The sequence below is a fragment of the Cornus florida genome, unplaced genomic scaffold, assembly GCF_030987335.1.
Source record: "Cornus florida cultivar Cherokee Brave unplaced genomic scaffold, ASM3098733v1 CherokeeBrave_3.0.0_Hap2_Chr08, whole genome shotgun sequence".
Classification (NCBI taxonomy): Eukaryota; Viridiplantae; Streptophyta; class Magnoliopsida; order Cornales; family Cornaceae; genus Cornus; species Cornus florida.
The window spans coordinates 9,281,064-9,296,965 of record NW_026775578.1 but is presented as its reverse complement, the minus strand read 5'-3'; the positions used below and the strand labels follow the sequence as shown (position 1 = coordinate 9,296,965).

Sequence of the window (15,902 nt, the reverse complement as noted above, 5' to 3'; positions counted from 1 at the left end):
GGACCAATGTTCAAAATCAATTGAACAAGTGGACTATCCCTCCAGTAAGTGCAAAAAGCATTTACAAAATCGGAATGCTTAATTTAGCTGATCTATGGACTATTAAGACCATGGAACAGACCATGCAATTAAGCACTACGGATACAATAATTAAATTATTGTCTTCCCGTGACCTTCAGAGGCACATGCATAAATATAAGTACATCCATATAGGTTTAATTCAAATTGCTTTTAAACATTTAACCTTGTTAGGTATGGATGCCTGTATTCAAGCAACCCTAAGGGATGCTCGATGTCTGAAATTTTACCCTTCTTTGATGGGTGCACTAGAAACCAGTCTATGTCATGGACCGGTTTATTTTGATGTCTATCCTAGTCTGAATTTATCTTTAACAGATAAAAATATCCATGAGGCAGTAAGTCTTAGGGTACAGACTTATGGATATGATTACTTACCTGGATCGGAAGTGATAAGTGTTATTTATCGCATCCATTACAAAGTACTTGATACTATGTGTCCCAAGGCCATACGCAAAGACTCTAAAGGAGTAACAGCGTTATGGGATACTAACATGTACACCTCAAATGTTGCCACTAAAAGGATGATTCCTTGGAGTGAGATAACATTTCCTGAACACTGGACGATTTCTAATGCCGTTCCAGCACAGCCAATTGCTAATCATAGCTTAGACTGTGTTATTCAGGACCAAGATGGTGATGTTTTTCTGAATTTCAGAAAATCCATAGATCTATCCCGATCTGCATCATCTAAAGGAAGTCAACCTCCTTATCATGTATCTTGTCCTCCTTCTCGACATTCGATCTCGTCAGATTATCGTAAAGAAGGACTCCCTGCAGCAGTTGATTCCAAGCTCAAGCTGAAAGGAATACAACAATCTCCGAATCAAATTCCAAGAGGAGTTTACGAGAAAGCACCAATAGGTATGTCTCGTCGTCAATTTGGAATTGAATTCAGCCCCACTCCATCTGAAATGGGAATCGGAAACGAATCTGTTAAGGATCAATTTGAAGATCCAACAGACATCAATGATCCTCATGAATATTAGTTTTAATGGATTTTATCCCTGATCGAATTGCCATTAATGTTGAATTTCAACAGGATCAATATAAAGAATTCAGAAGTTGGTATTTCAAAAGTTTTGACCAAAATCAATTACAACTTTTCAAAACCCAATTTTATGACTTTCTACAAGAACGCAAAATGGTTATACCTTTTGTTTCTTGGTTCTATATGACCAATCATTCTCTTGTTAATATCAACATATTGGATGATTTCCTGAAACCATGGACTACATCTGACGATAAGGTTTTCCACTCTGTCCATCCTCCCCCTGACCATTTAATTCTGAAACGAATTGCCCCGAACAGTGGTTCTAAAGTGGAAACCAAGGCTTATAGCCAACCGAAAGTAATTGATCCAACTAGTACTGCGACTAGAAAGGACATTACTCACGTTTACAAGCAGAACAATTATACCAATGTTTGCTTACAAACGATAGGATCCCAGCTTGGGAGAATTGAAACAGGAATCGACACGGTATTAAATACAATTAATACTAAGTGTATTTCTGTAAAAACTTCTCCTCCAGAAGCTTCCTTATCCAAAGCATTGGTGAAACCTGCAATTGAAGTCCAAGGCTTCAATCTGACACATCCTAAGAAGAATGAAGAATTTCTTACTCTTCTTACTCAAAAAATTCAAGGACTCAAAATTCAGACTTTATCCCATGATGAATCTGAAATTGGTTCTGATTCTGAGAATGTGATGCCTCATATTGAGAAAGTCCTACAGGATCTTACTCAGTTACCTGAGTTCAACAGAATTGTCTATGATAAGAATATCCACTCGAATACAGCCCCTGCTCCGAGTCGGTATTATTATCCCAGACCCACACCTCAAGATATCTTGTATGAAGAAGATTATTTTCATACACAGAAATCTTTTCATGGCAAGACCATTTATGAATGGAACATAGATGGCAAATCTGATTATCAGATTTACGAGGTTATTCATCAAATCCTGATGTATAGCCAAGTTTGTAAAATCAACAACAATACTGACCCAACCATTGCTAAGTTTGTCGTTGCTGGTTTTACAGGAATCCTTAAAGGATGGTGGGATAATGTTCTCACAGACATTCAGAAAGCTGAAATCTTTGCTGCTACCAAGATTGTTAAAGATGAAGCTACTCAGCAATCAGGCCCTGCTGCTGATGCTGTTTACACACTCATTACCACTATTATCCAACATTTTGTTGGCCCTGAAGGTGCTAATAGTGAAAGGAGTCGTGAACTTCTACAGAATCTAAGATGTCCATCTTTAACTCATTTCCGGTGGTATAAAGATGTATTCTTGGCAAAGGTTCTTCAACTCAATGATGCAAATCATGAGCACTGGAAAGTCAAATTTGTAGATGGTTTACCAACCTTTTTTGCTGAAAGAATCAGGAAAAAGCTTAGAGATATGAATAATGGTATCTCTATCCCTTACAGAAACTATACCTATGGTGGATTAGTTAATATTGTAATCCAAGAAGGTCTAGCTCTCTGTAATGATCTGAAGTTACAATCCCAGTTAAAATCCCAAAGATTAACTGGTCGTAAGGAAGTAGGTGAATTTTGTGATCAATTTGCCTATCAGACTCCCTTATCTTATCCTAAACCTAGGAAAAGAAATAAGGTTGACAAACCTTATAAAAGGAAGTATTCCAAAAGAAAGAATTATTCAAAGGAAAAGGATAATTCTCGACAGTATACTAAGCCTAAAAGGAGATATACTCCTAAAGCAAAGGGTAAAGGAAAGCCCAAAGCTGAGGCTAAATGTTTCAAATGTGGACGCATTGGCCACTATGCAAACAAGTGTAGAACTAAGGAAAAGCTCAGTAGTCTTCACATAGAGGAGGAACTGAGACTTCAATTAAGTAAATTGTTACTTAATACTAGTTCTTCTGAACCAGAATCATCAAGTGATTACGGAGATGTTGTCATGGAATTACAATCTTCTTCTTCCTCTGAAGCAGAGATTGAAAACCCTAGATGTTCCTGTAATCCTGCGCATGATGATTATTATAAGGCAATTGTTGAAATGAATGGGTTAAGCTTAAATGTTTTAACTTCAACTCAACAATCCTTATTGGATCTTATAGATCATATCCAGGATCCTCAAATCAAGATGAAAGTCTTTGAAATAGGTTCTGCTCTGGCAAGATCTAATGAGGATACGGATAATCCAGATTTTCTGAGAGCAGAAAATCATTACAGTATGAAAGAAGTTCTACGCAGATTAGAACACCAAGGACAAAATTCTCGTCCTGCTAATCTCCCTGATCTTAAAATGGAGATTAATCTTTTAAAAGAAGAAATTCGTCAATTGAAGTCTAAGCAGACTACGATGGATCTGGAAATTTAGAAGCAAACTCAATACTGCGATCAATAGGTCTAATTTTCCCATCACAAATTTCATGACCAAGAAATCTGACCTTTGTTAAAAACAGTTTTAGTTTAGGAGCAGAAACAACTAAACCACTTCGGTAAATTACATCTTTGAAAATTTTCAAGTGTTTATAATGCTGATCTATTGATGTTGAGTATATAAGAATATCATCAATATAAACAATAGAAAATTCAGTGAAAGGATTAAATATGTCATTCAAAATATGTTGAAATTCTGAAGGAGCATTTTTTAACCCAAATGGCATTACTGTCCATTCATACTGTCCGAAAGGTACGCAAAAAGCTGTCTTGTACCTGTCTTCTTCTGCAATTTGTACCTGGTAATATCCAGATTTAAGATCAAATTTAGAAAAGATCACAGCAGATTGTAACCTATCTAGAAGATCTTTGATGTTGGGAATTGGGTATCGGATCCAACTTAAAGTAAGATTAAGTGGTCGATAATCAATAACCAATCGAGGAATTCCTCGTTCCTTTTCAGCATTTTTATTGACATAAAAAGCTCTGCAACTCCAGGGGGAGTAGCTAGTAGTGACAAGCTTCTTAGCCATTAAAGAGCTGATTTCAGTCTTACATAATTCCAAGTAGTCAGCTTTCATGTGGCTGGGACTAGCTTTAGAAGGAATCATGCTATCGGTAAACCCCTTTACATAGGGTAAAGAAACAATATGCTTCTTTCTGGCCCAAAAAGCATTAGGAATCTCACTACAGATTTCCTATCACTAACATAAAATGTTGTTAGTACAAGAATTCCTGAAAAAAATTTAAATGTTGCAATCTTGCTACCACATGTGGAGAGACTATTCCTTAATTCAAATTCGTAACATCTAAATCACAATAGAATCATGTGTGCTTAAGACACAAATTTATCCTCACACTAAATAGCCCTAAGTTTTACAATTGCAGCAAACAATTACCCCCAACTTATCAATTTCAAAACCTTCCAAAAAATCATTTGCCCCTGATAATGCAAATTTCCAGCATTCCTAATTAAAATTTTGATCTGTAAAACGCTGGCTTACTGAAAAATGTGAGGAACAAAGAATTTCTTTGTGACATTTTCAAGTAGAATATATGTTAGAGATGTATTTGGTGATTGTTTCGAAGTACCATATCACGTTCGACCCTTTGGAATGTCATCCGGCTAGATGAAATGAGCAGGCAAGTTTGCAAGGCAGTAACTGTTCAACCTGCATTATGCATACCACACCAAACCATGATGATTTCAAGGATTTAAGGCTTTCAGCTTAGCAAAGTAACGGACCAAAACCAAGAACATCATCAGTGATAACCAGTAGGAACATCCAGCCACTAGTTGATTGAGAGGGAAGATAAATCAAGATGGAGATCCTGACCATCCCAACATGGCAACTTCTTGAAACTAATCAACATCTACAACAGTAAACCTTTTTTATATTAGATTTACATATATATTTTTTTATAAAAATAAAAAGAAATAAAAAAGTAGGGGGCAAATGCATAGAGGCGGAACCCAAATTTGTACCCAATGAATTGTAAGTTCGGGTCAAGCTTTGGAGTTTCAGTTTAAAAGGGAAAAATCATCAATTTCATCGACTGGTTTAGGTCCACTCTGAGATTTTAATATGTAAAACTGACATGATTGGTATATTTAACATGAAACATCTTCCAAGAAAAAGTCACCCAAGTACCTTCTAGACTTTTGCAAACCGAGCAATCTTAGCAAGCACAGTTCTTAAGCTTCGGACACCAGCTCCAGATTTTGAGCTTACCATCATCTGGAGTAAAAAGACAAAGCCATTTATTCAGATTGCTTCCTAAATAGTTGACCTAAAATATCAAATAAAATCAGTTAATCAAGAATTTCTTTCATACAACTGGTGGAATGGCAGACTTCTTTGCCTTGAGGCTCTGCAAAACAAGATAAACCAGCTTAGTTTTACAAGAGAGAATGTTATTATCTCATATATATTTGCACAAAAGTTACCTCTTCAATTTGCATTGCACGACGTGCCACATCAATCGGTGATACCAAATCTGTCTTGGTTAGTAAAATCTGGTATTTTGTTTGAGATCTGTGGGGAAAAGAAAAAAAAATAATGAAGAAGAAGAAGAAGCAAACCACAACCGCAAAGACAGCTGATATGGAAATAAGGAAACACTATCACTGAAGCACCTTGACATTGCATTTCATTGCAATATTCTAGGAAGCACAGATAAAAACACGGGTACGACACGATAAGGACATGGAAAATATCAAAAAAATATGACATGGATATGTCAAAAAATAATAATATAACAATACATTATATATATAAATAATATTTTTTGGTCTTTTATCCATAAAATCATGAATGAAATCACTAATTTGTAATTTAGAAATAGATATTTGTTATTTTTATTTTCGTAAATTTTATATTATTTTTTTAATTAACCCATAATATATTTTAAGTTGTATGAATCCCATTCTTCTAAATTACAAACCACCCCGCCGTGTCCTAAAAATGTCCAAAACATGTCTTGTCATGTCCGACCAGAAAATAATATATTCAAATTTCAGGACACTTCTAGCCGTATCCGACACGTGTTAGGGCCGTGTCCGACGCGTATCCGAGCGTCCGATACCGCCACGGCACCTCAGGAGACGTCTCTATGCTTCCTAGGCAATATTTGGTGATATTGTATAATCTCTCTAAAATTTTGAACTTGCAGCTCCTAATGTTACAAGAACTTTGGCTAAGTTGTTAGTCCAGACTATGGTACAGCAACCTCAACATGAACACTTGCCAATGCACCAAATGGCATCCAAATCACATATTTAGCAAACATACTGACATGGCAAACAATGCAAAATTGTGAGTGTCCAACATAGATGACTTTAAATGTTGCACTGAAAAAGTAAAATGATTTCATTTCTAAGGTGGTAAAAAGCCCGAAATAATGGTGTCCATCATTCATGTGTGGTAATGTATGCGAACGCATAGTCCATGTGACGTCAATCTACATCCCAATAGTTAAGTGCGTTCTAAATGGAACCTACAAGCAGGTATATTTGTACCTTTCCATCAGACCAACCAGCTCATAATCCCTTGGCTTCATGCCCCATTTTGTGTCTACAATAAGGCATACTTGCTTTAGACCAACTCGTGTGGAGACATACTCCTTGACCTATATAAACAGAAAGTTCTGGAATCAACAATGAGACATTTTGAATTGACTTGTGTTACTAAATGACCAACATAAGCAATTGAAACATAACCAATCCATACAACTGAATGCATAAAGAAATTAAAGGAATAATAACAGTAGGAGAATATTGAAGATTAGTCAAATTCATCTGCCATCAAGACCACTATATTTGTCGACCACTTCTTAAATATAACACTTCTTTCACTGTCTTGAATTGCATACAGAATAAAGAATAATAAATTAATTGATATCCCCATTGAATATATCGAATGGAACTTCCATCACATGGAGATATTCCAAGACAAACTCGACAAAATTATAATACATCAAAATCTTTCCTTCTACTTCAATGGTCAACAGTTACTTTACCTACCTGTACAATGATGCAGAATGACCAGACGATGGTATAAACTTGTAACCAAAACAAAAATAATAAAATATATATATATTTTTTTGATAAGTAAAAAATATAAATAATAAAATATAAATGGACATGTAAGCAGTCCATGGTGTACATGTAGATAACGGCAACTAAAAAGAAAATCAAAGGTCCATTGCATACTCACAAGCTCCTCCCAAGCTTCCTTAACTTCTTCTTTTGCATAAGCAAAGCCATATCCCGGCAAATCAACTAAGCAGAGCTTTGGTCCAAGCTTGAAAAAATTAATAGTCTGCAAAGGAACTGTCAGTGATCATCACGCATACACTGAAACAACTAAAGCTTCAGTTCGTGGGAAAACAATAGCACCTGAGTAAGGCCAGGCTTGTCCGAAGTCCGTACAACACCCCATTGTCTGGTTAGTGCATTTATTAAAGATGACTTCCCAACATTTGACCTTCCTAATAAGGGAATCAATTTCAACTTAGATAGATCAAGCCAACAAAATGCGGCACTAAGCAAGCAAAGGAAACAATAAAGGATGTCACGAGGAAAATACAGGAACCATCAGACACTTTCAGAGGAGTTCCATTAATGAATGAACTATCAAGTATATAAAATAAATGCTTTTCTATTAGCCTGACAAGTGTGAGGCTTATTTTAATTCTACACTTCTATCATATGTTTTCCCTTTTTAAAATTGTCTTTACTAGACATTTTAGCCTCTGAAAAAGATTCCTAGTATATTCTAGCCAAAACATGACTTCACACCACAGGTTATTGGAGTCAGGGAAGTTATTCAATAATTTAAGTATTTAAAGAAGTGATCGAGCAAATGCAAGAGATTAACAAAATTAGAGATATACAAGGGTAAAATTGGAAATCTCTACCTGCAAATGCAATCTCTGGAATATCAGGAGGTGGAAATGATGATGAAATTTTTGCAGCAGCAAAAAATGATAATTTATTCCTAAAAATCTGCTAAAGATAAGTTAGCAAATCACAAAATAAACAGCAGATGAAAACGCAGTTGGCAGTAAAAATGTTACTTCCATGCTCAGGATAGTAATGAACATTACATCACATGGGAAAAATAGGAGGTGTTTCTAATTGCAGAGGATGTTGACAGAACTTTGTTAATTGCAACTAGCTTTTTAAATCCTGTAGTGCCAATCTATGTTACCTGGATATGTGTGTTGGACATGGGTATATATCCACGTGTCTGATGTGTCAGATATCTAAACAGGAGGACACATGAATAATGATTCCCCTTAATTAAAATTAAAGGAGTACTTTGGAATTCATAGAGGATTTATTTGTCTATGTATCGTTCCATTTGATCTTTTAGGTCCCAACTACACCTATATGGTTATGCCACGATGTCTTTAAAGCCTATATGCGATGGATAGACTCCTGTAACCATGACATATTTGCTATTTGCTTACTTGAACAGAAACATAATTTCTTTCGAAAAGAAAGAAAATGGTTAATTCCACAAAAGAAAGAAGTCTTTTTTTACGAGGTACAACTAGAAATTCCTATTTATTTGTTATAAAATCGACCATAGACTAAATATTCATTTTATTTAATTATTTTATTTTATTTTCTAGAGTAAAGTAATGTTTTTATCTAATATAGTGTTCAATATAGGCATTTAACTCCTTTTAAATTAATAATATAATATAATTGAATGATTGGATATGATTTTTAACTACATGTCCACCCAAAAGTGTCGGACACGTGTCCCATACCCATGGCCGAGCAATATGTGTCTCACACCGGTACTTCACTACTTTTGAAGAGTCCATGTAACATAGGTGTCAATTGCTATCTTAGTAGGAGCAAGAAATTTCCTTTTGATTAAGTTTGTAAAACAGAAATTTTCATCTCAACAACACATTAATGACGACTGACCGTCAAACCATACTCAAAATCACATGTTCAATCTAAATCATCTTTCCTCTAGAATTTCACCAATTAAAGATACAACTAAACAAAATCTCACTAGACCCATTGAGAAAAGTGAAAATAATAACATATTGCCGAGGGCCAAGATGAACTCAATTTGTGGTTGTGCATGCATCATTAAAACCCACTTGCACACCTAAATAAAGAGTAAATATCATATTTTCGCATGATCTTGATTGAAACACTTTTCAGACTGATTATTTTGAAGATACAATTCTAGCACCAAGAACAACATAATTGGAAAATTATCCCTCTCATTTAACTCGTTCACCAATTGGTGGTCATGTTTTGCTTATCTTTGACCATTGCCTAGGCAATGGAAGTATCACATGAATTGAGAAAAATATAGCAGCATGAAATGAAGAAAAAATTTAAAAAATATTTTTTTTAACACAGCATTAGTTGTTTTACTCAGAATAGTATTATTGAAATATATATATATATATATATGTTGTGTAGTTAACGTACAAAAAGAACAACCAGAAGATAAATTATCAGCAAAGAAGACCTACTTAACAATAAGAGTTGAATATAGAATGGCAGTTATTTCAAAAGTTTCAGCAAATTAATAGGATGCAATGATTCTTGTCAAAGTGTCTGCTACTATCCAATATAGAGATAGAAGTATTCAGCAAGAACAAAGCATAAGCATACTGTCCCAACATGCACAATCTATTGACATACCGCATCCTCAATCCGTTTTCTTTCTGAGCTTGTAGAGAAGGGGACATTATCTAAAGGAGCAGAAAGCTCAATGTTGTAGCCTGCCCTCCGTAATTCATTCGACCGTCTACGACCCAGTAACTGTTATTGGAATTGCAAAGAATCAGATAACAAGAAAAGAAAATGTAGGAAATATATATAAGTTAAGAAGCAAATCAAGCCCTTTCTCAAGACAAATTACATTTTCTTCCACGAAGGAAAGGATAGATGGAGTAGGTTGTATTGCACGGAACTGAGCATTCATTGACATTTCAACACTTTCATTTTTCTTCAAATCTTCTTTCTTCTCCTTGGTATTTTCTGGAAAGCATGCAAGAAATAGAAGCCATCAACTTCATTCAAAAAAATAAAAAGAAGGGGGAAAAGAAAATGAACATAGGGAAGATACATTAGAAAGAAGCATGTCCCACAAAACTTATGTAACCCTATGTAAACAATGTAAAACCTAACAGCAAGATGAACAATTAATAACCGATAACATCTATAATTTCTACGAAGGTATTATAGCTTGATTTCATTATCATTATATGACAAAGAATTGAAATGAAAAATAAAAATACAAAGTAACCATTGAACCAAGAGCTTTGTTTTGTTAAGCTTGACACCTCACCCTCTTACACCAACTCTTCCAGTTCTCAGAAAGATACTGGGGAAACAGCATAAGACTTTTAGCATGCTTCACAGAAGAAGCAACTTGTCATCTTTTGTTGCTTTCTGCTATCCATTCTGAGAACCGAATAGAGTATAGAACCCAAAGAACAAAAAATCTTCCAATTCACATGTGAGAGGATTACTAAGCTATATCTATTTGTACCTGATAATAGGTGTATTCGATAATTACAGCAACATTCATCAGATTTTGACAGTAGGAAATGGTAAAACTTAATAGGTGATATATTGACAAATGCACCTGGAAGAAAGTAAATTTAAGAATTGGAGTATTCTACTAACCGATGGTTTTGTAATAGTGTGCTAGCTGTCCCCATTCAAGTTCAACAACATCCCTTTCTATCTCAAAGCCCAAAAAATAGTGTGAGCTAGTATACGTCTCTTTTAGATGAATTTAACAACCCAAGTTATTGTCCGATGAAATGAAGCTTGATTAATAATTTCTTGTCAATGGTCAGATTGATTACCAATGATTCATAATTGCTTACCATTCATCGTTCAAAACAACTAAAATAGTAGCAGAATAACAGTATAGGATAAGAGAATCAAAGCAGTAAGCGAGTTTGTCAGGAAGCTGCTCTTAGCTGAAAACACTAATCCTAAAATTACATGCTCCCGGTATCATAAAAGCATATTTTCCTAAATCACACTAGGAAAAAATAACAAGAAAACAACTTTCAAAGATCAAACGATTAAGTTTATTTATTTCATTATTTTGAAATTTCGAATTCCATGTTACATAGTTGTTAAACAGAGTTGTGAGGAATCTATGTAGAGAAGTCAAGATAACAAAGAAGACGAGTGTGGACCACATATGAGAAACAATCTGCGCTAATAGGTGAAAATAGTGATCATTAATAGACACCCTAAATGGTGAGAACAGGCAACATATACAAGAAAATCAGACCAATTCCCAAAAGATTCTTACCATTAGTAATAATGCCATCATCTAACCGCTTATTTGTGATATCACGTGGATCTATCCGAATCACCCGCTTTGTTTTCATTGGTGTTACTGCTGATTCATCATCCAACCTTTTCTTGTCATGAAACTTTTTCTTGTCAAACTTCTCTAGAGATTCATATTTAAGCATGTTCAGATTTCGACCAAATTGGCTTTTGGCATCTTTCTTCAGCAAACTATTCCTGGCAACATCCGTTCTGTCAGATTCCACTTTATTGGTAGCCTTCATCTTGCCCCTAAATTTCTTGCCACCATTTCTATCAAGTAACTCATTTGCACGAGCATTCAAATGTCTATTGTTAGATGGTTCAAAATCACGAGATTTCCATTTTGCAGTTCTTTTTTCTTTAAGATGATAATCTTTGGGCTCATTCCACCCCTCTCTAGATAAAGGCACTTTTCTGTTGGACTTTTCCACATTTTTCTTAAACATTACTTCCTTGCCATTACCCCGGTCGGCGTATATTCTCTTCCTCTTTCGATCAGAATTGAACTGTTTAAAAGCACTATTGCCATCAACCTTCGTACCATACCCTTCTTGAGCAGTGTGAATTTGTTTATCTTTTGCCTTAAATTTCGTATTCCTTCTTCCATTGTTCTCTCTCTTGATTAACTTACCATCCTTATAAGAAACATCAACCCCATCTTCCATAGTAATTTGAGCCTTTTTATATCCTTGAAAACCCTTCTTCCTGGAACCTAGGGTTTCATCATTATCCTTATGTTTCTTTGATTTTCCAATTGCAAGTCTCACTTTCTTTTGAAGTTTCTTAAACTTTGAGCTCGTTTCCGCAGACATTCTTTATAAGTAATGATTCAAATATCAAAACCCATATATACTACAACCCCACATAACTCATTTGTATTTCTTGATTATGAAGTTGTTTCAGGCATTTCCATTTAAAGCGCAATCTGGAACATAGAAGAACAACCAAAGCAACACAATTGAAATTAAAACGGTCAAGCTAGAACGCAATAGTGAGAGATACTAACAAGAGCGGAACCAAGATTTCTCAATGGGGTGGGCTAAATCAAAATATATCAACCAAAATCAACTGTTGTTCAATTCAATTTTAGTTAATTAACAATGTTTCTTTAGACAAATGACTGATTAAGGCATAGAAAATACTATTTGGGTAATTTTATAAAAAAAAATTACCAATTTATTTTTGAACAATTCTCCACTCAGTACCGTATCTCTTCTTTTGACCAATTTACTAATCCTATTTGAGAATCTACAGGTGGAAGCAGCGTGTGAGGTAGTTCATGGCAAGCCCCTTCCAACACTGTGGAATTCACTCAAAAGCATGCTTTTGTAAGTAGTTTAATTTTCAAGAAGTAACTTTAGAGCTTTACCCTATATTAAGTACTTTTGCCTGTCAAAGTTCTTGTTATGATTTTTTTTTTTAGTTCTGAAAAGATTTCCATCTTCAAAAAGCTTGGCATGTTGATAAAAATTGTTTCAGATTCAATCTCTGCAGATTTCTAATCCAATTCAGATTCTTTTTTCTTTTTTTTTTCATGCCCAGATTCAAATTTTCTTGTAGACATAATTGACAACAAGAAAATATATATATACACAAATGCACAAATAGAAGTTATAGAAATAAAAATATATATATTTGCTTTGCTGAAATAAAATGTAGATTACGCTGATTACCCCAAAATGCAATGCAATGATTACCTCAAAATGCAATGCAAATTTTGTTACTTTACATTGTAAAAAAAAAAATTAAATAAAAAAGATCATAAAAAATTTCACCGAATAGGATTTAGTATGCAAAACAAGAATTACAGAGCTTGATTAGTTGATTTAGAAAAAAAAATTAAAACAAAACCCATACATACAAGTTAGCAGCTGCAGAGAGAGAGGGGGGCAAGCTTGAGAGTTGAGAGACAGCGGGCCAGCGGCTGAAGCTTGCGAACGGCGAACCCGAACTGGAACAGCGGGCGATTGAAACTGAAAGATATGGGTTTTGAACAATCTGAAATGATATGCCGATATGGGTTTTGATATAGGTAATAGGTTTTGAACTTTTGATTCTTGCAGACAGATAGATAAACTGAAATATATGGGTTTTGAACTTCTGATTCTTGTAGATTTTGTAGTTTGCAGTTGGAGAGAGAGAGAGAGAGAGAGAGAGAGGGCAAGTTCAGAGTTGAGAACGAGAATAGAGATGGAGGCGATTGGGGAGGCTGAAATGATTGGGTCAGGGCCGGCCGTGGGCTTTTTTTTTGGGTGGGCTCAAACCCAACCCTAGATCCGCCTTTGTCATACTAATTTAGAAGTGACATTACATTACATATATATATATATATATACAATCAGATGGACATACATACACATACAGATACAGAAAAACGAGAGTGAAACGTCAACCTTCCACAGAATATTGAAGAAGAATACCTTTTTCGAACAATTCATTTCCTTTGTTTTTCCTTCTTCTTCTTATTCTTCTTTCTTCAACTTTTGAACTCTCTGGTTGTTCGCTTCTTTTGCCGCCATCGATTGGTTTGGTTTTTGCAGTCTGATCGCTTCTCTGCCCTATTCTCTCTCTCGCTCGCTTTCACTAAACCACTGAACGACGCCGTATGGAGCCCTTTCTTTCTTTTGCTTTTTGGGCTGCCTCTCAAAATTTTGTTTGGGTTGGTGCGTGTGTTAGAAAGGATTGGGCTTTATTCTTTCTGGGCTACAGGGCCTCGGGATTCAGGCTACGCTGTTGGTCTTCTTTGTTCTGATAATAGTAGGTTTATTCCATTGTTAGGGACCGTTTGGTATGCTTTGTGTTTCGGGCGTTTTGTTTTAACCTAGAACAAAATAAGTGTTTTGTACTGGAATGTTTTAAGACGAGAACAAAACATATTTGGCAATGAAATTTTGCAGTGAAAAATATGGAACAGAAATATGGTAGAACATGTTTGGGATTCGTTTCAAAAAATATAAGAACAAAACATGTTTGGCAGAGTGAAAGTGTTACCAAAATCATTGAAACAAAAACATGAAATATGTTTGGTAAAGAGTGTTTTTAAATAATGTTTTCATCAATATATTATTTATAACTTTATTAAATATAAAGTAAAATTTTATTATTGTATAATTTTGTTGTATAATTGGTATAACTTTATATTATTTTATTTTTATAGTTTATTTTAGTTTATTAAGTTTTAGTTTATAATATTTTTTAACTAATCTATAAAAATCAATAAAATATATTATAAATTGTAAAACCTATGAATGCTAGATATTGTTTTGACAATTGTAGAAGATATTGTTTCAATATCGAACTGAAATAAACTTTTAACATATTACATATTACATGAGTTTAAAAATATTACAGACATGAGTTTTATAAATATTACATCACTTGTCAACACTTGTGAACAGGTATAATAAAAGTATCTAAGTAAAATTAAACTAATATATTACATCATTTATCAACAGCCACAATAACCAACAATAATAACATGAGCAATAACATAAATAATATAATTATAGTAAGACAACAACAGCCACCATAGATAATGTAGTTTTGTCTATTTTGTTGAGTTTGCATAACAGCAACTACATCCTCCAACTTTTGATCCACATGACCATCCACTTACAGACGTTGATGCATGTCATCTAACAATATAAATGAACGCGCATGTGACTAAAACATCAAAGACTTGTATATTATTATAATACCCCTATGACAGTAACATGTAAGTATAAAAAATTATTAATGCAAAGGATTATATACCCCCAAGCCAAACATTTATAGAATGAACGTCCATAATTCTTTGAAGTTCCAGCCGTATAAAGATTGATTCGACCCCTTGCACATGCACAAGGTTGCCCGTCACCCTGTATCTCATACATGACTGCATATATAAGTGGTAAAATGTGTAATGTATACTTCGCACGAGTTATTACATTTATCCAAATTGTAAAAGAGAGTTAAAATAAAGTACTTATTATAGTTATCCAAATCCTAAAAAAAAGTTAAAATGAAGTAGTTTTTACAATTATCCAAATATGATAAACATCTAAATGTGATTTCAATGGTGCTGAATTGTATTCTATATAGTATTAACAACATGAGCACGTAAAATATCCACTGGTCGTGACCGAGACTGCGGCACATTAACCTGAATATCATCATTCTCATCTTCAAATATTTCATCCATCAGCGCCTCCACAGTTTCATCATCAAATATTGCATCTACTTGTGCTGACATTCTTATAAAGTTATTAAGTGTGCAACAGGCTAAAATAATATCAACCTAAGTTCCAAACTTATATGGGGGCATTTTCTTCAAGATGGGGAATCTCATCTTCAGCATCCCAAAACAACGTTCAATGATCTTTCGCAAAGACGAGTGCATGTGATTATATATTTCCTCTCTCCCTCGGGGTTGCCTAGAAGCCCTACGGTACTCTTAGAAGTGGTACCGTTGACCCCTGTACGGAGCCAAGAAACCTGGTTAATTGGCATACCCGGAGTCCACCAAATAATATTTTCCTGCCATTTTACAAACTATAAACAATTGTACCATTATATTTAAAATAAATTAAAA

The 15,902-nt window shown here is 34.5% G+C and overlaps 1 protein-coding gene across 3 annotated transcripts; it reads right to left on the bottom strand.

Moving 5' to 3' along the window:
- Window positions 1–4,168: 4,168 nt before the first annotated feature.
- Window positions 4,169–13,894, bottom strand: LOC132269270 (uncharacterized). 3 transcript variants are annotated; one of them, XM_059770409.1, is made up of 12 exons: window positions 13,753–13,894; window positions 11,310–12,257; window positions 9,894–10,012; window positions 9,674–9,793; window positions 7,912–8,002; window positions 7,391–7,482; window positions 7,209–7,313; window positions 6,512–6,621; window positions 5,441–5,528; window positions 5,329–5,364; window positions 5,145–5,231; window positions 4,169–4,866 (listed from the first exon to the last, which is right to left on the bottom strand). In XM_059770409.1, the coding sequence occupies exons 2-11, from the start codon at window positions 12,142–12,144 to the stop codon at window positions 5,148–5,150; spliced, it is 1,680 nt and encodes a 559-aa protein (XP_059626392.1). In that variant the 5' UTR covers window positions 12,145–12,257; window positions 13,753–13,894; the 3' UTR covers window positions 4,169–4,866; window positions 5,145–5,147. The 3 variants fall into 3 exon arrangements, with proteins under 3 accessions (XP_059626392.1, XP_059626393.1, XP_059626394.1); XM_059770410.1 differs by lacking the exon at window positions 13,753–13,894 and adding an exon at window positions 13,194–13,567; XM_059770411.1 differs by having other exon boundaries at window positions 4,170–4,866; window positions 7,912–7,999.
- Window positions 13,895–15,902: the final 2,008 nt, after the last annotated feature.